The sequence below is a fragment of the Papio anubis genome, chromosome 4, assembly GCF_008728515.1.
Source record: "Papio anubis isolate 15944 chromosome 4, Panubis1.0, whole genome shotgun sequence".
Taxonomy (NCBI): domain Eukaryota; kingdom Metazoa; phylum Chordata; class Mammalia; order Primates; family Cercopithecidae; genus Papio; species Papio anubis.
The window spans coordinates 106194806-106222062 of record NC_044979.1 but is presented as its reverse complement, the minus strand read 5'-3'; the positions used below and the strand labels follow the sequence as shown (position 1 = coordinate 106222062).

The following is a 27257-nucleotide window of genomic DNA, read 5'->3' as shown; positions in this document are numbered from 1 at the left end:
ATAAAACCACAAAGATGGGGAGAAACCAGAGCAGAAAAGCTGAAAATTCTAAAAACCAGAGAGCCTCTTCTCCTCCAAAGGATTGCAGCTCCTTGCCAGCAACGGAACAAAGCTGGACAGAGAATGACTTTGATGAGTTGACAGAAGTAGGCTTCAGAAGGTCGGTAATAACAAACTTCTCCAAGCTAAAGGAGGATGTTCAAACCCATTGCAAGGAAGCGAAAACCCTTGAAAAAAGATTAGATGAATGGCTAACTAGAATAAACAGTGCAGAGAAGACCTTAAATGACCTGATGGAGCTGAAAACCATGGCACGAGAACTACATGATGCATGCACAAGCTTCAACAGCTGATTCGATCAAGTGGAAGAAAGGGTATCAGTGATTGAAGAGCAAATGAATGAAATGAAGCAAGAAGAGAAGTTTAGAGAAAAAAGAGTTAAAAGAAATGAACAAATCCTCCAAGAAATATGGGACTATGTGAAAAGACCATATCTATGTTTGATTGGTGTACCTGAAAGTAATGGGGAGAATGGAACCAAGCTGGAAAACACTCTCCAGGATATTATCCAGGAGAACTTCCCCAACCTAGCAAGGCAGGCCAACATTTAAATTCAGGAAAAACAGAGAACACCACAAAGATATTCCTTGAGAAGAACAACCCCAAGACACATAATTGTCAGATTCACCAAGGTCGAAATGAAGGAAAGAATGTTAAGGGCAGCCAGAGCAAAAGGTCGGGTTACCCACAAAGGGAAGCCCATCAGAATAACAGCAGATCTCTTGGCAGAAACTCTACAAGCCAGAAGAGAGTGGTGGTCAATATTCAACATTCTTAAAGAAAAGAATTTTCAACCCAGAATTTCATATTCAGCCAAACTAAGCTTCATAAGTGAAGGAGAAATAAAATCCTTTATAGACAAACAAATGCTAAGAAATTTTGTCACCATCAGGCCTGCCTTACAAGAGCTCTTGAAGGAAGCACTAAACATGGAAAGGAACAACTGGTAGCAGCCACTGCAAAAACATGCCAAATTGTAAAGACCACTGATGCTAGGAAGAAACTGCATCAACTAATGGGCAAAATAACCAGCTAACATCATAATGACAGGATCAAATTAACACATAACAATATTAGCCTTAAATGTAAATGGGCTAAGTGCCCCAATTAAAAGATGCAGACTGGCAAATTGGATACAGAGTCAAGACCCATCCGTGTGCTGTATTCAGGAGACCCATCTCACAAGCAGAGACAAACATAGGCTCAAAATAAAGGGATGGAAGAAGATCTACCAAGCAAATGGAAAGCAAAAAAAAAAAAAAAAAAAAAAAAAGCAGGGGTTGCAATCCTAGTCTCTCATAAAACAGACTTTAAATCAACAAAGATCAAAATAGACAAGGCCATTACATACTGGTAAAGTGATCAATTCAACAAGAAGAGCTAACTATCCTAAATATATATGCACCTGATACAGGAGCACCTAGATTCATAAAACAAGTCCTTAGAGACCTACAAAGAGACTTAGACTCCCATACAATAATAATGGGAGACTTTAACACCCCACTGTCAATATTAGACAGATCAACGAGACAGAAGGTTAACAAGGATATCCAGGACTTGAACTCTACTCTGCACCAAGCAGACCTAATAGACATCTACAGAACTCTCCACCCCAAATCAACAGAATATACATTCTTCTCAGCACCACATCGCACTTATTCCAAAACTGACCACATAGTTGGAAGTAAAGCACTCCTCAGCAAATGTAAAAGAACAGAAATCACAACAAACTGTCTCTCAGACCACACTGCAATCAAATTAGAACTCAGAATTAAGAAACTCACTCAAAACCACTCAACTACATGGAAACTGAACAACCTGCTCCTGAATGACTCCTGGGCAAATAAGGAAATGAAGGCAGAAATAAAGATGTTCTTTGAAACCAATGAGAACAAAGACACAACGTACCACAATCTCTGGGACACATTTAAAGCAGTGCGTAGAGGCAAATTTATAGCACTAAATGCCCCCAAGAGAAAGCAGGAAAGATCTAAAATTGACACCCTAACATCACAATTAAAAGAACTAGAGAAGCAAGAGCAAACAAATTCAAAAGTTAGCAGAAAGCAAGAAATAACTAAGATCAGAGCAGAACTGAAGGAGATAGGACACAAAAAACCTTCAAAAAATCAATGAACCCAGGAGATGGTTTTTTGAAAAGATCAACAAAATTGATAAACCATGAGCAAGAGTAATAAAGAAAGAGAGAAGAATCAAATAGATGCAATAAAAAATGATAAAGGGGATATCACCACCGATCCCACAGAAATACAAACTACCATCAGAGAATACTATAACACCTCTACACAAATAAACTAGAAAATCTAGAAGAAATGGATAAATTCCTGGACACATACACCCTCCCAAGACTAAACCAGGAAGAAGTTGAACCCCTGAATAGACCAATAACAGGCTCTGAAATTGAGACAATAATTAATTGCCTACCAACCAAAAAAAGTCCAGGACCAGATGGATTCACAGCCAAATTCTATCAGGGTACAAAGAGGAGCTGGTACCATTCCTTCTGAAACTATTCCAATCAATAGAAAAAGAGGGAATCCTCCTGAACTCATTTTATGAGGCCAGCATCATCCTGATACCAAAGCCTGGCAGAGACACAACAAAAAAAGAGAATTTTAGACCAATACCCCTGATGAACATCGATGCAAAAATCCTCAATAAAATAGTGGCAAACCAGATCCAGCAGCATATCAAAAAACTTAACCCACCAAGATCAAGTTGGCTTCATCCCTGGGATGCAAGGCTGGTTCAACATATGCAAATCAATAAACATAATCCATCACATAAACAGAACCAATGACAAAACCACACGATTATCTCAATAGATGTAGAAAAGGCCTTCAACACATGAAAAAATGCTCATCATCACTAAACATCAGAGAAATGCGATAGCAATTTCTCTGAGATAGCATCTCACACCAGTTAGAATGGCGATCATTAAAAAGTCAGGAAACAACAGGTGCTGGAGAGGATGTGGAGAAATAGGAACACTTTTACACTGTTGATGGGAGTGTAAACTAGTTCAACCATTGTGGAAGACAGTGTGGCGATTCCTCAAGGATCTAGAACTAGAAATACCATTTGACCCAGCCATCCCATTACTGGGTATACCCAAAGGATTATAAATCATGCTACTATAAAGACACATGTACACATATGTTTATTGTGGCACTATTCAAAATAGCAAAGACTTGGATTAAGAAAATGTGGCACATGTACACCACGGAATACTATGCAACCATAAAAAAGGATGAGTTTGTGTCCTTTGTAGGGACATGGATGAAGCTAGAAACTATCATTCTGAGCAAACTATCCCAAGGACAGAAAACCAAAGACCGCATGTTCTCACTCATAGGTGGGAATTGAACAATGAGAACACTTTGACACAGGGCAGGGAACGTCACACACCGGGGCCTGTCGTGGGGTGGGGGGGGCAGGGGGAGGGATAGCATTAGGTGAAATACCTAATGTAAATGATGAGTTAATGGGTGCAGCAAACCAGCATGGCACATGTATACCTATGTAACAAACCTGCATGTTGTGTACATGTACCCTAGAACTTAAAGTATAATAAAAAAAAATAATTAAAGAAAAAAGAAAGAAGTCTTAGGGGTTTTTGAATCTTGTTCTTACAACTTAAAAAAGTTCAAGATATTTAATACATGCAGGAATTACATATTGGATTTCAAAGACTTCAATTGTGAGATTCAGTTAAAAGTGCATTTTTCTAGTGTATTTATCTGAATAATTATTTGTTATATCTTTTATGTTATATCTCATATAATCATCTAAAATTTTGTTTACTATTTCATGAAATAAAAACCTCAAAAAAAACAAAAAAAAAAAAAGAAAGGAAAGAAAACCCTGGAAAGTGGCTCTAATACAATATTTTTCAATTGGAATTAATTTTTCAAAATGAAAATGACTTCATTGTTATTTTTATTATAAAATTAGTATATGTTTATTATTAAAAATAAGTACAAAAATCTCTAAAAGAAAAAGGGAACAATTACCAGCAGTTCCACATTCCAGAGCTCATCACTGTTAGCATTTAGGTATACAAATAGGCAAACACTTTTCCTATCAATACAATTAATTTTTAAATTTGACCATTATGCAATGTACACACGCACTGAAACATCATACTGTACCCCATAAACATGTGCAATTATTATGTCCATTAAAAACAAGATAAAAAACATTTACAAAAAAAAAAAATCCATCCATGTAGTGATGGCTCCTAAATTTATTTCTCTAGCCTGGTCTCTTCCTTGAGATCTGAAATCCAACTGCCTATTTGAAATCTTGGCTTAGAGGGCTGGGCACAGCGGCTCACACCTACAATCCCAGTACTTAGGGAGGCCAAGATGGAAGGATTGCTTGAGCAGAGGAGTTTGAGACCAGCCTGGCAACAAAGCGAGACTCCGTATCTAAAAAATACCAAAAAATTAGCTGGGTGTCCTTGACGTGCCTGTGGTCCCAGCTACATAGGAAGCTGAGGCAGGAGGTTGAGCCATGTTTGAGCCACTGCCCTCCAACCTGGGTGACAGAGCAAGACCCTCTCTCAAAAAGAGATCTCAGCTTAGATATCAACTGGCATATTAAACATGACATATCCAAAATAGAATTTCCCCACTAAACCTGTTCTCCAGTCTTTTCCATTTCAACTATCCACCCAGTTGTTCAAGCCAAAATCCTAGGAGTCATGTTTAATTCCTCCTTCTACTCTTCCTACTCCATTCACACACTAACCTGCTGATCAACTCTGTCTCCAGAACATATCTTGAGTCTTCTACTCCTCTTCCTCTCCATACCTCCCTTTCCACTCAGACCCATCACCACTCTCTCACTTGGCCCACTGCAAGAGGGTCTTACTTGGTTTCCCTGCTTCTACTCTCAACTTGGTCTCCCTGCTTCTACTCTCAACTTCTTATTCATTGTCCTCAGAGATGCCAAGGCAAGCTTTTAAAAACATAAATCATGTCATGTCACTGCACTGTTTAAAATCCTCCAGTGGGCCAGGTGCAGTAGCTCATGCCTATAATCCCAGCACTTTGGGAGGGCAAGGCAGGAGGATCACTTGAGTCCAGGAGTTCGAAACCAGCCTGGGCAACATAGTGAGACCTTGTCTCTACAAAAAAAAAAAAAAAAAAAAAAAAAAAGATTAGCCATGCGTGATGGGTCATGCCTGTAGTCACAGCTACTCAGGAGTCTGAGGTGGGAGCATCACTTCAGCCCAGGAGGTGGAGGCTGCAGTGAGCTATGATCTCACCACTACACTCAGCCTGGGTGACAGAGTGAGACCGTGTCTCAAAGATATATATATACATAAAATAAAATGGCCAGGCACGGTGACTCATGCCTGTAATCCCAGCACTTTGGGAGACTGAGGCAGGCAGATCACGAGGTCAAGAGATCAAGACCATCCTGGCTAACACGGTAAAACCCTGTCTCTACTAAAAAATACAAAAAATTAGCCGGGCATCGTGGCAGGCACCTGTAGTCCCAGCTACTCAGGAGGCTGAGGCAGGAGAATCGCTTGAACCCGGGAGGCGGAGGTTGCAGTGAGCTGAGATCGAGCCACTGCACTCTAGCCTGGGCAACAGAGTGAGACTCCATCTCAAAAGAGAAAAAAAAGATATCCTCCAGTCGCTTCTGATTGCACTTGGAATAATACTGAAATTAGGCTGGGTGTGGTAGCTCACGCCTGTAATACTGGCACTTTGGGAGGTAGACGGGGGAGGACTGCTTGAGGCCAAGAGTCCCAGACTAGTCTAGGCAACATAGTGAGACCCCCATCTCTATGAAAAATTTTTAAAAAATAAAGAATAAAGTCGAAACTCCCTTCCCTGGCCCCTGCCTACCTCTCTTCTCCTACCCGCTTTCCCCCAGCTTACTAGACTTCAATCATACTGACCTTCATGTGGGTCCAGGGATCATGCCAAATCATTCTTATCTCAGGGCTTTTGGCTTTGCAATTCCCTTTGCCTAGATCGCTTGTCCCCTAAAAATTCCGACTCTTATTCTTCAAGCGGCTGACATTTGTTCTTCAAGCCTTAGCTCAAAGGTACTTTCTCAGAGGCCTTTCCTGATCACTCCAAGTTACTTACCATCTAGCATACTTTCCTGATTTGCTGTGCTTCATAGCACCTATCTGTATCTGAAATTATATCTTTTGTTAAATTGGTTGTTGTTTTTTTTCTCCCAGTATAAGTTCTATGAGAACTGGGACTCTGATTTACTTACCCTAGCATCCCTGTCATATATGCTAAAGGACTGATTGATGCATGTACATAATTTTTATTGCTTTTTTTTTTTTGAGATGAAGTCTTGCTCTGTTGCCCAGGCTGGAGTGCAGTGGCACCATCTTTGCTCACTGCAACCTCCACCCCTGGGATTCAAGTGATCCTCCTGCCTCAGCCTCCCGAGCAGCTGAGACTACAGGCATGCACCACCACACCCGGCTAATTTTTGAATTTTTATTATAGACAGGGTTTCATCATGTTGGCCAGGATGGTCTTGAACTCCTGACCTCAGGTGATCTGCCCACCTTGGCCTCCCACAGTGTTGGGATTACAGGCGTGAGCCACCAGGCCCAGCCATCATTTTTACATATGTATATACATACCATCAGTAAGTTCTTTAAAGGTAGGTTTCAATCTTTTTCATCATCTTTTTACCTTGTATATAATAGGAACTTAAATATCTGGAAGGAGTTAAGTTAATGCACATCTTGGTTTCTCCAAAATATAATTAAGAGAAGTATCTTTTTGGCTGATTAAAAAACATCCTTCCTCCCTTAATCATTTCCAACAAACATTAAAAACATCATTTACCCACATATAAAATCACAGTGTTCCCCAGGGTTTTTGTGCTGTTCTGTTTTCATTGAAGTGAAAAGGCAGAGGCGTTTCACAAAGCATTCTTTTATTTGGCTTCCACTTAATGCTTTTCATTCTCCTGAATATAGACATGCTGCAAAACATTCCATTCTCTTGATATAGACATCCTGAAAGCATTCAAACTGTGCTGAATTTTTTTTTTTTTTGAGGCGGAGTCTCGCTCCGTCGCCCAGGCTGGAGTGCAGTGACGCGATCTCGGCTCACACTGCAAGCTCCGCCTCCCGGGTTCATGCCATTCTCCTCCCTCAGCCTCCCTAGTAGCTGGAACTACAGGTGTCCGCCAACACGCCCGGCTAATTTTTTTGTATTTTTAGTAGAGACAGAGTTTCACCGCGTTAGCCAGGATGGTCTTGATCTCCTGACCTCGTGATCTGCCCGTCTCAGCCTCCCAAATGAAATTTTTTTAAAAGCCAAGGAAAAACCAATTCTACCAACTATTTCCTAGATTTCTTTGTTTTTCCTCCTGTTTTATGAATCGAGAAACATTGTTTACAGTTTGCCCTGAGGCTTCTGGTAATGCTTATCAGCGTCTGAGGTATTGCAACTAGAGTTGCTCTGTTCTTTTACAACCATAGGCTGCAGAAGCTTCCCTCCCCATTTTTTAAGTTTCTCATCTGAAACTTAGAAGTAAGTAAATATAGTGTTCTAATTCATTTTTTGTTAATAAGATAAAAACCTCTTTTTAATAAATTAAACTTTTTTCAGTTGCAAGCATGATATGCTCTTAAAAAACTGAACTTCTGCTATAGAAAGTGAAGTATTATAGACTGGGTGTGGTGACTGACACCTGTAATCCCAGCACTTTGAGAGGCTACAGAGGGAGGATTCCTTGAGGCCAGGAATTTGAGACCAGCCTGGGCAACAAAGCAAGACCCCATTTCTACAAAAAGCGCCTGTGGTCCCAGCTACTTGGGAGGCCAGGGTGGGAGGATCGCTTGAGCTGAGGAGTTATGATCACACCACTGCACTCCAGCCTTGGCGACAGAGTGAGACGCTGTCTCTGGAAAAAAAAAAAAGTGAAATAATATACTTTTCTTCCAGTAGCAACACTTTCTGGCAGCCTTGTCCAGACACCATCTCTCTCTTCCTCTTTCTTGGTCTTTACTAGCCTTTATGCCCTATCAAGGTAAACGATCCAACCTCTCCTGAATCTTTAACAAGCAGGATGTTGATCTCTTTTTCTAAAAAGAAAATGATCTTCTCTTATTACACACAGATGGTATAACTTACCTTTTTTAACTTTTTTTATACCAAAACTCCATCAACTAACTTATGAATAGTAAATAAACATTTGTCAACATCTGTTCTACTATGTAAAAACAATATACAGATAAACATGAGTAGTTAATTAAACAAGCACTGATGAAGTAAAAAAAAATAGTTAATTACTGGGCATGGTGGCTCACATCTGTAATCCTAGCATTTTGGGAGGCCGAGGCAGTCAGATTGCTTGAGTCCAGGAGTTCAAAAACAGCCTGGCAACATGGCAAAACTCCAACTCTACAAAAAAAAAATAAAAATTTCGCCTGGCCTGGTGGCACATGCCTGTAGTCTCAGCTACTCGGGAGGCTGAGGCTTAGGTAAGATCATGAACCATGATCATGCCATTGCACTCCAACCTGGGTGACAGAGTGAGCCCCTGTCCCAAAACAAAAAATGAAATAAAATAAATAAGTTCTTTACCTATAACATAACAATCCTGCCACACATGAAATAACAATATTTCTATCAAAACACCTATTTTTCTATTATTTTAAATCTAAAATTAAATGGAAATAATCCTTACAGATATTCATTAATCAAAATGATCCACAATACAATGCTTCTAGAATACATAAAGATGACCATAAAAGGAAAGTGAGTATATCTCAGCAAGACAACTGCAATGGCATTTTTGGTTATTATTGAAAAATTTAAGTTTAATAAAACTTTAAAAAGGGTGAAGGGCATCCTTAAAGGTAAACATAAATTATTAAAATCAGTTTTAATGGCCAGGGACAGTGACTCACGCCTATAATCCTAGCACTTTGTGAGGCTGAGGCGGGCAGATCACCTGAGGTCAGGAGTTTGAGACCAGCCTGGCCAACATGGTGAAACCCTGTCTGTACTAAAAATACAAAATTAGTCGGGCATGGTGGCGCACGCCTGTAATCCCAGCTGCTCAGGAGGCTGAGGCAGGAGAATCACTTGAACCCAGGAGGCAGAGTTTGCAGTGAGCCAAGATCACGCCACTGCACTCCAGCCTGAGCAAAAAAAAGAGCGAAACTCTGTCTCAAAAGAAAAAATAAATAAATAAAAATAAAAACGAAAGCAATTTTAATAAATTCCTAACTTGATCTTGAAATTAGTGCCCTAAAAATGGAGCAGTAACATAATTAAGTCAATCATCTTTTCTCAATATTAATGGTTAATGTAGAAACAGGTATAAAGGAAAATTTCTCAGAAAGATGAGATTGTTCATTGTTCTTGTGGATATGTAAAAACAATGCTGACTGAAAAGCAGCCAACTGGACAGCTGCAGATGCTGAACCCAATGGAAACACTAAGCACGCATAGCACAAATCAGTAATTAACAAAGCACATGCAGAAAGCTTGATGAGGGTGAATAATTGCATAGATGGGAATAGTAAAAGGAGCTGGTAACAGTACAAGTTTTATAAGAAATTGGATAAACTCTTTGTATTCATGAATTTCTTAGCAAGAGTGCTTCAATAATACACAGATAATAGATTTTTTAAATGTTTTGATTACATTGATAAATACCTTTATATGGTACTTATCACTAAAGAAATTTAAAAATGGTCCACAGGAAAATATTGGTAGGGTGAACATAAAAATAATTATAAAAGTAAAGAATGAAATAATATTTCAGGTAGGCTAACTACAGAGGCATCAAATTTGTTTATTTTTGGAATTCTTAATTTTAATGACATGTTGAAATTAGAATACACAACATGTTCTAATTTTTGTATGTATGTATGCATGTACATATATATACACACACATGCATGTATTTTATAGAAAATCTTCCCGGCCGGGCGCGGTGGCTCAAGCCTGTAATCCCAGCACTTTGGGAGGCCGAGACGGGTGGATCACGAGGTCAGGAGATCAAGACCATCTTGGCTAACACGGTGAAACCCCGTCTCTACTAAAAAATACAAAAAACTAGCTGGGCGACGTGGCGGGCGCCTGTAGTCCCAGCTACTCGGGAGGCTGAGGCAGGAGAATGGCGTAAACCTGGGAGGTGGAGCTTGCAGTGAGCTGAGATCCGGCCACTGCACTCCAGCCTGGGCAACAGAGCGAGACTCCGTCTCAAAAAAAAAAAAAAAAAGAAAAAAAAAAAAGAAAATCTTCCCTACTAGTCAGGACTTTCCTTGAGGATAGGTATCATGTTTTGTTATATACTCCAAAAACACCAAGCCCAGTGTCTTCTATATAAATAAATACCTGTGGAATCAGGAAGATAATATATATCGTGGTTACTTAAAATATAATGAAAATAGGCAATATGATTAAACATACTTTAGTAAAAGCATTCAGAGTAAACTGCACAGACACTGAACATATGACTTGGTAACATCTTTTAGGAGGCTTTCTTTTTTGAGAAATAGCTCTTAAACTACAGTGACAGACTTTTTTGAGAAATAGCTCTTAAACTGCTCTTAAACTGCAGTTTAAAAACTAGAAATTTGTAGAGGTATAGATGCATTTATAGCAAACTTGGAAAACAGCTTTCAGAATTCTGGGTATATAAGGAAGCCAACAGCATGGTTCATTTAGAGCCTTTTTCCTTAGGACATATGTTGCAAGAATTACTACTCTTACAAATGCAACAGATTCATTGCTCATTACTATAGCAAGTGTTTTAACCCAAAGCAGATTTGTTCTTCATCTATTGGTCCATTTGATATAATTCCATATTATTTTAGTTATCATTATAAATGCATACACTTTCTATTGTCTACTTATTCATTAATTCACAAATATTTACTGAGGGCCTGCTACATGGCAGTCACTCTTCTTGGTGCGGGGATATAGCAGTGAACAAACAAAAATCACTGCACTTGTGGAAATTTTATTCTAGGGATAAAATATCAGACAATAGTCATGATAAATCAATAAAATACGTATTAAATTAGACAATGTTAAGTGCTAAGTAAAAAAATAAAGCAGAGAAGGGCTATAGGAAATATGAAGGAGTAGAATTTTAAATAGAGTGGCCAGGGAAGGGTTCACGAAGAAGTGACATTTGGGTTAAGTCCTGAGGAAGCAAGGGAGATAGTCCTGCAGATATCTGAGGGTAGAACATTCCATGCGGGGAGAATTCCAAGTTGCAAAGGCCTTGAGGTGAAATAGTGCCTGGAATTGAGGAATATCAAGGAGGCCAGTGTGTCTATGGGGGAGGAAGTAGTTGGAGATGAGATCAAAGAGGTGACAGGAGGCTAGGTCATAAAGGACTTCACAGGAAAGGAAGCCACTGAAGGTTTTGAACAGAGTGACATGATCTGATTTTTTCACAGGTTCACTCTGGCCACTGAGTTTTGAGAACAGTGTGAAAGAGGGTAGGGTGGGAATACAGAGACGGTCTAGAAGACTGCTATAATCCAGACAAGAGGTGGTGGTGGCTTGAACCAGAGTGGTAGCAAGTGGCTAGACTCTGGATGTATTTCGAAGATAGTATTCACAAGATTTGAAGACAGAATATGAAGTGAGGTTATCCAGTATTTGTGATATAGTTACGTTTCCACTGTTCTCTCCTAAGTGATGAAAAAGAAACAATTTCTCACAAGTTGTCTGACATTCTCAGAGTTTGACGGTCCTGATATTCAACTTTCTTTTGTTCCTGAGTTTGAAAACACACCTCATTATTTCCATGTCTTACCTCAGCCTTGAGGATGAAGACGAGATGTAACTGTCTGAAGACTGACAGTTGCCAGCACTATCTCATGAGCTCTTCCTAGACTGTAAGCTCCACTAGGCTTATTTCATTCCCCTTGATGTCCTCAAAGCCTGACTCAGAACCTTGCACACGTTAGGGTCTCAAAAAATGTTTGTTGAATGGTTTAGTCTACATTTCCCATTCCCACTGGTTTTTTTTTTTTTTTTTTAAGTTTCACGGTGTCACCCAGGCTGGAGTGCTGCAGTGGCGCGACCATGGCCCACTGCATGCTCACCTCCCAGACTCAAGCAGTCCTCCCGCCTCGGCCTCCCGAGTAGCTGGGACTACAGAAGTGCGCCACCACGATTTGTTAATTTTTTGTGTTTTTAGTAGAGTTGAGTTTTCGCCATGTGGCCCAGGCTGGTCTCCAACTCCTGGCCTCCAACGATCCACCCGCCTTGGCCTCCCAAAGTGCGAGGATTACAGACTTGAGCCACCGCGGCCTGCCTCCCAGTTATTGTAAAAGATTAAATTTTCACACTTGCTAATGTGAAAATGAATAATAAACTGAAAATAACATTAAGCCCTTATCAATTGCAGAATCACAAGCTACAGTGTGAATTTCAGTATTAAGGATAGTATGCTGGGGTACTGTCAAGTGGTCATTGAGCCTCTTGCACTTTTCACTCTTACTAGCTCAACCTAAGGGTGTTTTAGCTTCCCCGCACCTCCTAAGCGGAAGGACTGGCTTTGCTATTTGCAGTTAGGGCCGAGTGTCACAGCGCACCATGGAGTTCAGTCCCCTTTAAACGGGTACAAACGTCTCTGAAAGATCAGTCAACATGCGTTATCCGACTAGCGGGAGACCCCAGCCGCTCGCGGGCACAGCCACAAGCCCTGGAGACACTAGCCCGCGCTGCGCACGCCGGGAGTTGTAGTTCCTCCCACTGTCTCTCGCTGCCCGCCGGCATTCGTCGCACTAGCGCCCCCAGCGGCGCGCAGGCTCCGGGAAGCGCAGCGCGCGCGGACCCCGGGGGCAGTTTCCTAGCAACCGGCGCAGCTGCTACGTCACGGTGGCAGGTTCTAAGCGCTGCCGGGCACCGTAGGGCTGCCGTGTGTATCTTCCAGCATCTGCGGGCTGGTGGAAGCGCTGCTCACAGTCAGTGTCCGTACGTCTTCGTCCGCCATTACCCTCCTTATCCTGCTCCAGGTAGCGGACAGCCGCCTCCCGCCGCGCACCCTCCACTGAGGCCCGGGTCAGAGACTAGGGGCCGCCCGGCCCGCCCCTGCGCGGCCCTTTCCCCTGAGCCCGCGGAGCCCGCCGCCCCGGGCCTCGGGGGAACGATGCTGGAGTCCATTCGCGTGACGGGTGAGTGCAGGGAAGGGCTGGCCGCGGCGGGTGCGCGGGGCGGACCGGGGTCCCGCCGCCCGGGGTCCAGGTAATGGTAGCTACCGGCTGGGCGCGCCGCTCGGGACTCCACCCTGCGTCCCGACCCCTGCGGGGCGCTCAGGAGGCGCTCGCGAAAAGCCTACGGAGGGAAGAGAGAAATCGGCCCCTTTTCCTTTCGTCACTTATTATCAGTAAGTACATGCTGTGGAATCTCGTGAAAAATATTATAATAATAGACCGGTTGCTGGTCCTACAAAGGTACAATCCAAAGATTGTTAAATCTTATTTTCAAAACACGCTAGGTGTGTGATTAAGCTTCGTAATTTTCTAGAATAGTCAGAAAAAATAAGCTAAGTGAAAGAACACATCTGTATTTCAGTATTTATACTGTGTATATTTGTGTGTGTATGCTTTTATTCTTAAACAGTGAGAACATTTTGAGTTGATATTATAATAAGCCATTTTACAGTACAGATTATACCAAGGGTAAAACATGGGTCTTTAAACAGACCCCAGGTCAGAAAGTCCGAAAGTTTACCTGCATTTTTAAAAATTCAGTTCGATCTCTGGGAGCACAGAACTTGACTCTTACTATTTGTAAATCGCTATGCGTGTTAGCCATTAAAAAAAAAAAAAACCTTACGTAATCTTAGAGTAATTTTCTAGGCCATTTTCCCAGCATTTGATTCTGTACGCAAACATTTTTGCAAGGCAGGGTTTTGACAGTTCAGAATTATGACGAAGAACAACGGAGTAAAGGGAAATACCTACTCCTCAAACTAGTGCCAAAATAAGGCCGGAATTTTAAATTTTAAAACAATGCAGTACCTAATAGACTATTTTTCTGTGAGCACTCTAACTGAAAAACCAAACCCCTTGCCAGTGAAAACATGATTTTAATTTTATACTGTTTTATTTCATGTTCAATGTTATACAGAGTTGATTTGTGCAGTCATGACATTGCCGCGATGTATCTCATTTATGTTGACAGGAAACATAGTTACAGGAGCTAAGATTGAAAAGGCAACTTTAATTGGCGTTAGCGTTTTTAAAAATGTGATTTGATGTAGATGCTACTTTCGTCCTAAAACACAATTAAAATGTCAAAAGTTACTTAAAAGTACCATACCTCCTAAATATGGAGCAAGGTTTCTCAACCTCAGCACCATTAACTTTGTTGTTGTTGTTGTTTTTGAGACAGAGTCTCGCTCTGTCACCCAGGCTGGAGTGCAATGGCGCTGTCTCTGCTCACTGCAATCTCCACCTCCCGGGTTCAAGCGATTCTCCTGCCTCGACCTCCCGAGTAACTGGGATTACAGACGCACGCCACCACGCCCGGCAAATTTTTGTAGTTTTAGTAGAGACAGGGGTTCACCATGTTGGTCAGGCTGGTCGGAACTCCTGACCTCAGGTGATCCTCCCACCTCGGCTTCCCAAAGTGCTGGGATTACAGGCATGAGCCACTGTGCCCAGCCTAGCACTGTTAACTTTGGACAAGATAATTCTTCCTTGTGGGATGCTGTTCTCTGCCCCGACCCCATAATTGTGACAACTAAAAATCACAGTTGGGCAGGGGGGTGGGGGAGGGCAACATCTTCTTCTCCATAGAATCAGTGCCTTGAAGAAAAATGTAGATTTCTGTCACAGTGCACATTATTTAATTGAGAAATCACATAGATTAAAATTATTTTCCCAAACCGTAACAATCATTGTAGAGATACAAATAAAATAATATTAGTATTAGAAAGCAGATACTCTGATCATTTAGTCATGCAGAGTGATCTCTTGATATGTCAACATGTTGAGTTAGAAGTTTGAGAAGAGATACTTTAGAAAGTAGTAGACCCACTCCTCTTGTCTCATTTCCCTTCCTATAATTTAGTGGCGGTACATTTATCAGTTCAACCCTGTATGTTTGCAAACCCTGAGATAAATAATTTGGCAGTGAATTTCTATAGTACAATAAAGTTCAAATAGCCATTTGAGACCATTCAGGCCTCTAATTTACAATTCCTTTAAAAATAACTGGGTCATTTTTCAGACTACTTTCTCTCTTATATAGTACTTAACTAGTTGAAATCATTCTAGAGCCCGGTGCCCAGCATTTCACTGCGATATCAGAAAAACCCAATTTGGATAGCCAGAAACTTCATGTAGAGAGTTAAGCTGAAAACATGCCCTCCTCTCCCCTGGTCATTCCCTCACGATTCATTGATATCTAAGATGGCCATGTTCTTCTTTTTGGTTAGCAGAACTTGATTGTGGTAAGAGTACTGATGGAAATGTGTTCATTTTTTTTTCAGCTCTAAAAGTTGTTACAAATATAGAACAGACTTACTATTTTATATTTCAGGAATGAAGCAATTACTTGTTTCTGAAATCACTTCCTATGTAATATCTTACCCACTTTTGACTTATTAGTATATGCTATCTCTGCTGTTTAAAAATGGAATCAAATCAGAAAAGGTTTTTTTTGACTTCTCATGGCCTTTTAAAGAGGAAGGTTCTCAGGCTGGGTGCAGTGGCTCACACTTGTAATCCCAGCACTTTGTGAGGCAGAGAGCAGATGGATTACCTGAGCTCAGGAGTTCGAGACCAACCTGGGCAACACAGCAAAACCCCATCTCTACAAAAAATTAAAAAATTAGCCGGGCATGGTGGCCTGCGCCTGTAGTCCCAGCTACTTGGAAGGCTGAGGCAGGAGTATCACTTGAGCGCCCAGGTGTCAGAGGTTGCAGTGAGCCAGAATTGCCACTGCACTCCAGCCTTGGTCACAGATTGAGACCCTGTCACAAAAAAAAAAAAAAAAAAAAAAAAAAAAAAAAAAAAAAAGGTTCTACTTTAGCTTCTGGGATTTAAAAAAAAAAAAAAAGAGGGTTTATTATACTAAAGCCACTAAAATCTTGATTCTAAAATATAGATTAATTACCTTACTAACATGAAATTTGCCTTGGAATTCAAATTTAATGATTCAAAATATTTCCCTATGTACATTTTTCCATGTGGTGTTTCTGTAGGAGCTGAATATAATATTTAATGTGATACTAATAATAGTTAACAGAGGCTGCTTACTTATAGTCCAGCACTGTTCTCAGCACTTCACACATATTAACTTTTAAAATCCTTACAACAGTACTACGAAGTATGTATTATTATTATCATCCCATTTTACAGATAAGGAAACTATAGCACAAAGAAGTTATGTAACTTGGTCAGGGTTATAGCTATTAATAAACAGAGCCAAGATTCATACCAGACAGCTCCATTCCAAAGCCCATATTGTCAACTACTAGGAAAATCAGCTCACTATTATAGTGACTGTACACTGATTTGAGCCACAAAACCCAACCTCAAGATTTCATTTAATATCTGTGTCACATTATCTGATGGTTTGCTCAAGTGTTAGTTTTTAGGTTTTTAATCACAGGCAAGTATGTAATAATTTTTACCTGGGAAAATCCTATTTCACTTGAATGTAAATTTGTTGTTTTCAAAATAGAAGACATCTAGTTCATTCATTAACAAAATGCTGTGAGAAACCATATAAGATTATGTTCATTTATGATTTCCTATTGGCTTTATTTGTATGTGATGTAAGAAGTGATTAATGAGTCATTCCAGAATGAAGTGTCTTTATATCAAAGATGAATGTTTAGAAATACTGGAAACGAAAGTCTTAAGGCCAGCGTTAGGCCGTACAGGATGAAAATACCTAGGCACATAGCTCCTATTTGTTCTACAGTGGCAGGTACTTCCATTAAAACTTACCATTAAAACTTGTCTTCAACATCACTAATTGTTTCATTTTTCTTTTGCCTTCCTGGGATTATTTTTTCCACAGTGGTCGGGCAACTAAGTCTTTTACCCTTTCTTTCCTCTCAAATATTCTCTTCCCTTGTCTACTTCTCTGGCCACCCTTTCATAAGCAGGATAGTGAATGAGCAAAACCAAACACAGATGTATGTTGTAAAAAAGCTTATAATTTCATTGTTGAGGAAGTCTGTCATACAACAAATATAAACCTGCAACCATGATAAAGGACTTCGAAGAAGAGATATAAGGTGTTATGAGGTTCTAAAATGAAAGAGTTAAGGAAGGCTTCCTGACCAAGTGCTATTTGAACTGAAAGATGAGTGGGAATTAATCTAAGAAAAAGAGGGATAGAAGGGCCCAGCAGACACAGAGAGCAGCATGTGAAGAAGTATGCTCGGAGAGAGCATGGTAAGGATGAGATATGGTCAAAGTGAGAGAAGGCTGAAGTGGAGAAACTGAGGAACACAGTGTGAGGTGAGGCTGCAGAGGCAGAAGGATCTGACCGAGAGTGACCTCATAGACCACAGTCAGGAGTTTTGTCCATCCCAAGGGAAAGCCATGTTTGTTTCTGGCACATTCAGTGTTGTTTTAGATGATGTATAATGCTCACTCTTACCACAACCATCACCATCAAGGGTATCTAGACTACTCTGTATATTTCTAACTGTAAAAACAACAAACATACAAGTTTCTGACCCCAAAACAACAGTGTCCCATTATAAGTTACTAATAGAGCAACACTGAATTGCTCTTACCTGGGACTGTGAAATTTTTAGGAATCCTAAAGTACAGTCAAGTTTCTGAATTCCTGAATGACATTAGCAGTGCCTTTCGTCTCATTTTCTTAAAGTTGATAAGCTACATTGGTTGCTATTGAATTTAGAGATACTATAGTTAATAGATAATCTGTTATAGTGTGGACAAATTGAGCCATAAATATATTTTTAAGGATACTGATTTGATACATCCTTAAAAAAATTAAAGTGTAACTTAAAGTTTACAAGTCTTAAATGTGCAGGCCAATGACTTTGTACATACATAACCATTGCCCAGAACAGATAGAGAACATTTCCAGCACCTAACAGGTTTCCTGGTATCTCCTCCTAGATTATGATTCATCCCTCAAAGGTAACTGCTATTCTGACATCTAATACCATAAATTAGTTTTGCTGTTTTGGACTACATATAAACGGAATTATACACTATATAATCTTTTGATGTGGCTTCATTTGCTCAACATTGTCTGAGATACATCCATATTGTTGCTTACAATGTCAGTTTTCCTTTCATTGCCGTATAGTCTTCTGTTGTATGAGCCTACCACAATTTATCCTTTCTACTGTTGATATTGTTTGAGGTGTTTTTGTTTGTTTGTTTGTTCGTTTGTTTGATTTTTAGAGTTGGGGTTTTGCTATGTTCTGTAGGCTGGACTCAAACACCTGGGTTCCAGTAATCTTCCAGCCTCAGCTTCCTAAATAGCTGGGATTACAGGCATGTGCCACTGTGCCTGGCTTCTTTTGAGTTTTAAGTGATGAAATTCTTGATAAAATTAAAGTTTACCTTGTTTGGGGATTATTTTGTTTTGTTTTGGCCTTTCTTTTGTTTGTAATCAAGTAACCTATTGTTTTGTGGTATAAAATTATCCCAGATTCTCAGGTTTTGTAAGTATTAGTGAACCACGGAAATTTCCATTTTGTAGGTCAAAACTGGTTGAATAGTATTTGCCACCAGGCTTTGTTTCTGGTGATCTTCCTTTTCAGCCAGAGACCTCTTGATTCCTATGAAACCTCACCTACTCACAGTTGTGAAACACTGCATTTAGAGAGCAGTGTCTCCCTTTTCCCCCATTCTTTTAGATGAGGAATGGGAGGTAACGATGGACTTAATGATTAGGCTAATATTACAGAGAGGTCATTGAAAGAGCTGGGAATGGATGTCAGGAATCTTGGTATCCTTTTCTCCTGTTCTAGATATATACTAAGCTTTCATTGTGTTGATTACTTCAGTATATTCATCTACTTGTGAATAGACTGTCAATTTTAATGTACAAATATTATTTACCCTTTTTTCTTCAGTATGGGTAATCAGGTTGGGGTGAACAATTTTCTTCTATCAACAAATTATTTTCATTCTTCCCAATATGATAGTGAAACAGATTGCTTGTAGCTTAAGTTTTACATTATATAATGAGTACCTTTAATGTGAGAAAGTATGCTTTTTAATTACCTTATTACTTTTCTGGGAAAACACGAGCTACACTTCCTCCAAATAAGTCTGTTTATGCTTTAAAAATGTTTTAATTCAGGAAAAAGGATTCAGAGAATAGGATGTTCTTTAATAAATTGTGTCAAATGTTATCAGCCTCTTAGTGTTCTTAACCATGTTCAGGTCTTTTTTTCACAAAATAAGCAATAGTATTTAAAATTACAAAAACAATCTCTTAGGTTCTATGATACTTTTTAATGCAACTGAAATACAATTACTGTGACTCTGAGAAATTAATTTATATCCATCTTGTATGAGTTGTGTGGAGGACCATGTGCTCCACTTTTATGAACTTCATGGGCTATCCAGCATTTAACAGGATTGGCATTTGTAAAATAAATAGACCATTAACACTCCCAAACTTTATTCAGCAGCAGATGGAGCTTCAAAAGGACTCGTGCTAAGCTTTTCAGGAGATAATTAGCAAGTGAACTGAAATGCTGTAATTCCTGGGGAGAGAGGTTCTGTCAGGCATATACTGTCATCCCGCTGCCATACTTCACTCCTCCTCGAGTATTTTGACAGGTGGTTTAGGATGGTTTTTTTTTTTTTAGTATCTGGAAATGTATAGGCTGTTTCAGATGGCACGAAATTGTGAATTTGGAGGTCACTGATGCTTTATGACCACAGAACTCGGCAACTCCAGTTCTTTGGTCATAAAGCTACTAGGTCTTAGAAAACAAAGAGCATTTTTACATTGAATATTCATTTTTAAAAAATCAGTACAACATATATGTAGTGAATCATCAAAACAGAAATTCTTCAGAGTAGTCTTATTTATTGATTTTAATTTGATGTAACTCCATCCCTTTTTATTACGAAGATCAGTTTAGAAAACAATCTGATTTCCTCCCTTTGCCTTTCCGGCTATGGCTAGTCCTTACTCTACTTCCTAGGCTTATGCTTATTTGAGTTCTTTTATACTTTCCCTTTTCATGTCTATTTCGGTTTTTTTTCATTATCACCCCTTGTCTCCTAAGCTTGTGGTGTCGTTTTAGGGAAACCGACATTATTCCTGGGCATTCGGGCTACAGCCTGTGTCCTGGTTTTCCTTAGCCAGTTTGCCTGGCCTGCCCAGTTCTGACTGTTAGTTGACGACACACAAATTTATGAAACTCCTGAGAAACTGGGAGCTACCAGCCTATGATTAATGTTTTGTTTATTTGTCCAGTTAATTTTGTCTTGTTGAGTCTTTAACATTTATTGAACAGCTTCTTTGTACAACCTGTCTTCAACATGACCCTATGTGATCTAGCTCCTACCTCTAAACTTACACATATAATAGACATTTAGCCCCTGCAAGCTTTAGAGATAGCTTTGTTATCTTTTAGACGTCAGAATTCGGATTTCACATGCTGGCCTAGAAAATGTAAGTAAAAAGACTTTTAAATACCTTACATATTTGGATTATTATCTACTTTAGTACTGTCTCTTTACTCTAAACTCTATGACTCCTGGAATTTAAAAACTAATATTTAGATCAGAGTTTCTCTACCTTGATACTATTGACATTTTGAAATGAATATTTCTTTGTTGTAGGAGATTGTCCTATGCAGTGAAGGATGTTTAGCAGCATCCCTGGCCTTTACCTGCTAGATGCCAGTAGCCTCTCCCCGGTTGTGACAACCAAAATGTCTCTAGACATTGCCAAATGTTCCCTGGAGGGTAAAATCGCCTTCTGTTAGGAACCACTGGTTTAGGGTCTTTCCTGTTATATTTTCATGTCTGCAGTAATCTCATATTTGAATGGTCCCAGAACTACAAGTACATATTTATTCAGAATGGTTGCAGAATTGCATGTTTAGGGTCATTTATTTATTCACTTGTTTATTCAGTGAACATTTATTGACAGGAGTTGAGCTGGAGTCTTGTTCAGATGAGATGTATTTAAGACAAACTTCATCAGTTTAGAATTGAGTCTGAAAACCCTCAAGGGTCTACTTGAAATCTCCTCATCTGTTTCTCTTCACATTGCTTTCTTCCTCATCTAAACTATAGGTTATTGTTTCAGTCTTTTGTTTTTCATGTTTAATTATATACTACATTGTATTATTGTTGAAATCTTCATAGGAATGCCTTGTCTTCAGAGCCAGATTAGAAGCTGGTTATTGGTAAGAACAATGTGTTTATACAGTTGTTTATCAGAGCCATGTGCTGAATCAGTAGTATTCTACGTATTTGTTGAATGAAAGAATGCAGATCAACACAGTTTTAAAGTAGTGAATGCTCAACAGTATATCCAGTGATTCTTACCTGTTTAAAGCACTTGCGAGTTCTAAAAACAAAGCTGCCCTCTCCTTCACTTGCCATTTGATATATTAATACCTTTGTAATAGTTCTTAAAATTTGCTTTTCTAACTTGCCAAGAAAAAAAGGCTTGTTTTTCTTTAACCTTAACATACAGCTTAGAATTATGAAGAAAATCAACCAGTTATTCATACTAAGTGACATTACTAAAACATGCTTGAAGATGCCATCTGTTTAATCTTAACAGTGGTTTTTGAGTAAATAAGGCTTTGTTGTTCTTCTTTTACTGATAGCTACCTTTTATATATTTCCAAATTTCAAGATTGTATTACCTTTGAAAGTGCCTTGGATTTTACTTTATTACTGAAAATACTATTTTAAAATATATGCTTTCTATGAAATCCACATTCTTTTTTTTTTTTTTTTTTCTTTGAGATAAGGTCTCACTCTGTCACCCAGGCTGGAGTGCAGTGGCACAATCTCAGCTCACAACAACCTCTGCCTCCCAGGTTCAGGCAATTCTCATGCCTCAGCCTCCTGAGTAGCTGGGATTACAGGGGCCCACCACTATACCTGGCTAATTTTTGTATTTTTTGGTAGAGACAGGGTTTCACCATGTTGGCCAGGCTGGTCTCCAGCTCCTGCTGAAGTGATCTGCCTGCCTCGACCTCCCAAAATGCTGAGATTACAGGGGTGAGCCACTGTGCCCAGCCGAAATCTACATTCTTTTGTAGAATCAAGTATTCAGATTATTTATGTATATTATCTCACATATTAGACTTTGATCATCTAAATGGTTTGAAGCTAAGGATTTTTATAGATAATTTAACTTATATATACTCATAGAGAAGAGAAATGACAGTATCTAGCATGACCAAAGTTTAGTAATATATCCTTTTAATATTTAAAATGTTTTTTTCTAATGATTATTGCAAAATTACGAAGTTTAAAGAATCTTCAGAATACCTTTCCTAATAAACAATTTGCTTCATCTGGTATCTTTGTTATTTCTTTTGTTTTGATTTTGTTTATTAACACAGAAAAGCTTCACTGGCCTGAGCAAGAACTTGCTAAGAAGTCTATTCTAAATGCAGAAGATTCATTCATCATTGACAGCAAAAGAAGCATTTCACATTTATCCTCGGGAGTGCTAAAAGACATTTTCACAACTGGAACCAGTAGTTACAATGTCCTACTACAGAGCAAGGAGGAAAAAAAGTATCACTCACAAAAACAGTCTTCCTCCACCTACTCCAAAAGATGTAGAAAAACCAGCAAATCTCCTAACACTTCTCGTAGCAAAGATCCTCGCAGGATGAAAGCCCTGGTGCCGGTGACAAGCAGTGGTACTTGGTACTGCCTGGAGAGGCGGCCTGCTGTTTTTGTCACTAGTTCAGTGTCGAGTCCTGTAAAGTTTACACATGATATCTCTGTTACAGGGAATGGCATAGTACTGCCACCTAAACCCAAAAGCAAGGTCAAGTGGTGCCATTTCTCCACTCTTCCAAAGACAAAGCCACAGCCTCAGCTGTCTAGAAGCTTTGAAAAGGGAGATGACTTTTCTGGGAAGAAATTTTGTATACTGACTGCTATAAAACCCACCAACTTAGAGAAAGAAAAACTGAGATTCTTCAAATCTGACTATACCTACAATCCTCAGTTTGAGTATGCCAATCCTGCTCTGCCAAGCGTATTAGCTAAGCACAGCCACGCATCTGACCGATTTCTTAAGCAGGTAAAATGCCATTTCAATAGTGGTAGTTCATTTATATGTACTAAAACAATTATCTATGATCTTATAAGCAAAAACAAAGACATTTTAAAATATTCAAATTATTTCTTTTTTTTTTTTTTAATTCAAATTATTTCTATGTTATGGTTAATTCCCACTCAGGACATGTAAATATGTGACAAGATGAGTATCACCTGTATATAAACTACATTGCTCTCATCAAAATTTATAATCTGTTACATAGACTGTCTGTGACAGGAAGCAATTATATTAGGAAAACAGCTTCAGATTCTGGTTCTAAGCTTTCATGTGGGAGTTACAAACTTGTGGCCAATTTAGCCGCTTACAGACAAGTGTTCGGTAGCCCACATTACATTTTTGTTTTCTAATTTGTTTTTGTTTTCTAATTGATTTATTTTTTGTTTTTGAGACAGATTCTCGCTCCATGCCCAGGCTGGAGTGTAGTGGCGCGATCTTGGCTCACTGCAATCTCTGCCTCCTGGGTTCAAGCGATTCTTGTGTCTCAGCTTCCCCAGTAGCTGGGACTACAGGCCCCCCCCACCATGCCCAGCTAATTTTTAGTGAAGATGGAGTTTCACCATTTTGGCCAGGCTAGTCTCGAACTCCTGACCTCCAGTGATTTGCCCGCCTTGGCCTCTCAAAGTGTTAGGGTTACAGGTGTGAGCCACCATCCCTGGCCTCTAATTGATTTTTTAATGTCTTAGATGGAGCATACAATCCCTGGTTCTTCCTATTGTGTTAAATTCCTGGCTTGCTTAGGCTCCAATAAGTAGTTTGGGAACTGAAGCTTGATTCTTGTCCATGAGCTTCACTGAAATTGTTAATCATCATCAAATAAATATTTAAGCACTTATTCAAAGATTAAAAAAATGGGATTTTCAAAATTATCTTCAAGGTTAGCAAATTATGATGTGAATGATATGAATAATACTTTTAAATTGCTCACTTTAAGTCCTTAGCAGTTTTGTGTTTTACAGGACTAATACATTTCAGAACCTCATTTAAGTATTTAAGAAGAAATTAGCTAATGTTTATCTGCAGGGCATAGTTTTGAGATCATAAAGGCCGACAATATTTGGTCAAATTAACTTTGTTCAGGTTCTTATATTAGCTTCAATGTGGCATTGTCAGTGACTGAAAGTCTGTTTATAGGATAGGTAAAACTGCATGGTTCCTCTCTCCTGTGGTGCATGTCCTATTTTACCATTTTTGCTGATAATAGTTATTTGGTCTCGCAGCCAGCAGATATTTGGCTGTTTATTATAGATAACATGGAATCTGGCCAGTCTTTTGAAGCCATTATGTAAAACTTAATTATGTAAAGCCATTATGTAAAGATTAAAATAATTTTAATCATGGTATTTACTTTCCTTTATTAGGATCTCTTTTTACTGCTTCTGTATTCTTTAATGAGTATTTGCTTTTTTAAAAATGTGCTGAGATTGTGCTAAAAATTGTGATCCAAATTGATAAGTTACTAATATAAAGTGGCACTTTTGGATGGGAGAAGGCAGCATTAACATAGTGATTTCATAATCCACTCTTAGGCTGTACTACTTCCACATTGTAAAATGGAGTGAAGAAAATACCTGCTTTAGATTATTTTGATAATTAAATGAGAGGATGCTTAGTGCATATATTGCAGTTATCATCGTGCTTGACACCTAAAAAGCACTAATAAAGAGGTTAGCTGTTATTTTTATTTCTATTTGGCAGTCATTCTTACATGTGATTTTTTTTATGTGTGGAAATTGCAGTTGATTGAACAAGGCTTTCACAAATATAAATTTTACAATGATAAAAATCCTATTTGCATTTTCCCCCTGATGCTGAAAGAGATGGCTGAGAGTTATTTACCAGTATTCCTTAATTTGGAGACCTACCCCACCCCTGCTTGTTGGGAAGGATATTTCCAACTATTAGATTAAAAATAATGCTCTTTGATTTCTCCGGAAGGCAGTTTGGGAGCCTCAGCAGCCCCACAGATTGAGAATTGACACTGCTTGGCCTGTGGCTTTGCAATTTTAATTTTGACCCAATTCCAGCTTTAGGAGATTAATCCTACACTTGAATTACTTGAGACTTCTAAGCAGCACTAGCAATCTTAGCTGACTTGTACTGCAGATGCCACCATTTGGGAGCACATTCTCAATAAATGCCAAGTCTACTGTTTAAAACACTTTAATCAAAGAAATACATGGTACAAGACCTCTGGGAAAATATACTTAAATTCTTATTCAGCTACCAAATGAATAATGACATGATATCATACATCCATCTCCTCCTTAGATAAAGCAGCAGCTTCAAGGCTAGTCTCCGGGACTCAGAAACATGATACCCAAAGGGGCCAGAATGGCCAAGTAGCCCCATGGTCTCTGGATGCTACCTTTGAGGCCTTGCCAACCCCCAGCTGACAGTCTCTTGAGTTTCACAATCTGGATCTTGGTAAAGCAGGCAATCTGTATTGTTTTGCAGGATGATTGTGGTCCTCTTAAGTGCACAGATTGGTGGAATGATGCTAGACTTTCACGCACAGATAAGTCTGCCACAGTGGAACCGAGGCAGTGCTCATGCTCTGTTTTCCCCATCATTGTCAAGGAGTTCCAGGCCTCAAGTTTTTTGGTCTAGGCAGTGTGTCCCTAGGGAGGCACTGAGACCACTGAGGTGATACAGGGCAAACAGCAGGCTGCAGGACTAGAATGTAATTCTAGGTGGAGCCTGCTGAGCCCTGCCTTGCTGCATGTTGGCAGCCATGGTAGCCTCAGCTTCCTGACTATCTTAGATATGTTTAAACTTGACAGAAACTCAAGATGTCTGTTTTCTGTGGCTTTGGACCTTTGCAGAAAACAGCACAGTGCTTCATAGGTGCTAAGGAAGGGATCTGGAATTAGAGCCTGCAGAAAGCTACTTGGGGTCAGGTGCATTCTCACCAGTGGGTCAGAAGTAGATTCTTAGTGTGCTCTTGAGCAGTAAATAGTTCAGATAAAAGCTGTATGTTATCTTAAGTTCATGTGAGTTTTGTATCATACTTCATATTGTATCTTTATTCTAATAAAGAAAAAGTAAATTGCCTATCTTCAAGTAAAATGGATACTTTAAGAATAAACAAGGAGGCTGGGTATGGTGGCTGACACCTGTAATCCCAGCACTTTGGGAATCTGAGGCAGGTGGATCACTTGAGGTCAGGAGTTCGAGACTAGCCTGACCAACATGGTGAAACCCTGTCTCTGCTAAAAATACAAAAAATTAGCCGGGCGTGGTGGCAGGCGCCTGTAGTCCCAGCTACTTGGGAGGCTAAGGCAGGAGAATCGCTTGAACCTGGGAGGTGGAGGTTACAGTGAGCCGAGATCGTGCCACTGCACTCCAGTCTTGGTGATAGAGTGAGACACTGTCTCAAAAAAAAAAAGGCATAAACAGGGAGTATCTTCCCATGATTCTGGCAACCTCTCTATTCTCCTGCAAGGTGAAAAACAGAAAGTACTAAAGCTTTGCCAACAAAAAACAACTGCTTTCTTGAACAGCTTACTCTCAGAAGATTACATAGTAACAATTACCTGTAAAATTAGCCCTGTCACCAAAAGACCTGTAGCATCTTTTTTTGAGACAGGGTCTTGCTGTGTTGCCCAGGTTGGAGAGCAGGGGTGTGATCATAACTCACTGTAGCCTTGAACTGCTGGACGCAAACGATCCTCCCCATTTAGCCCCCAGCCCCAGTAGCTGGGACTCACAGGCACGCACCAGCACAGAGGCTAGTTTTTTAAAACTTTTTGGATAGGTGGGAGGTCTCACTATGCTGCCTTGGCTGGTCTCTTGAGCTCAAGTGATCCTCTGGCTTTGGCCTCCCGAAGTGCTAAGATTACAGGAGCCACTGCGCCCGGCCTGACCTGTAGCATCTTGAGGGGAAAGCACAGACAAGGCACCTTCTGG

At 39.6% G+C, this 27257-nt stretch overlaps 1 protein-coding gene across 6 annotated transcripts in view; it reads left to right on the top strand.

Moving 5' to 3' along the window:
- Nucleotides 1–27257, top strand: part of KIAA0895 (KIAA0895 ortholog) — a 66827-nt gene that overhangs the window by 11598 nt on the left and 27972 nt on the right. For 2 of the 6 annotated variants that reach the window (XM_021935894.2, XM_021935891.2), the window contains exon 3: nucleotides 22618–23312. In XM_021935894.2, the coding sequence (XP_021791586.1) occupies nucleotides 22618–23312 (695 nt within the window). Of the gene's footprint in view, nucleotides 1–12301; nucleotides 13444–22617; nucleotides 23313–27257 lie in introns of those variants that run through there. The other 4 variants (XM_021935895.2, XM_021935892.2, XM_021935896.2 and 1 more) reach the window with 4 other exon arrangements.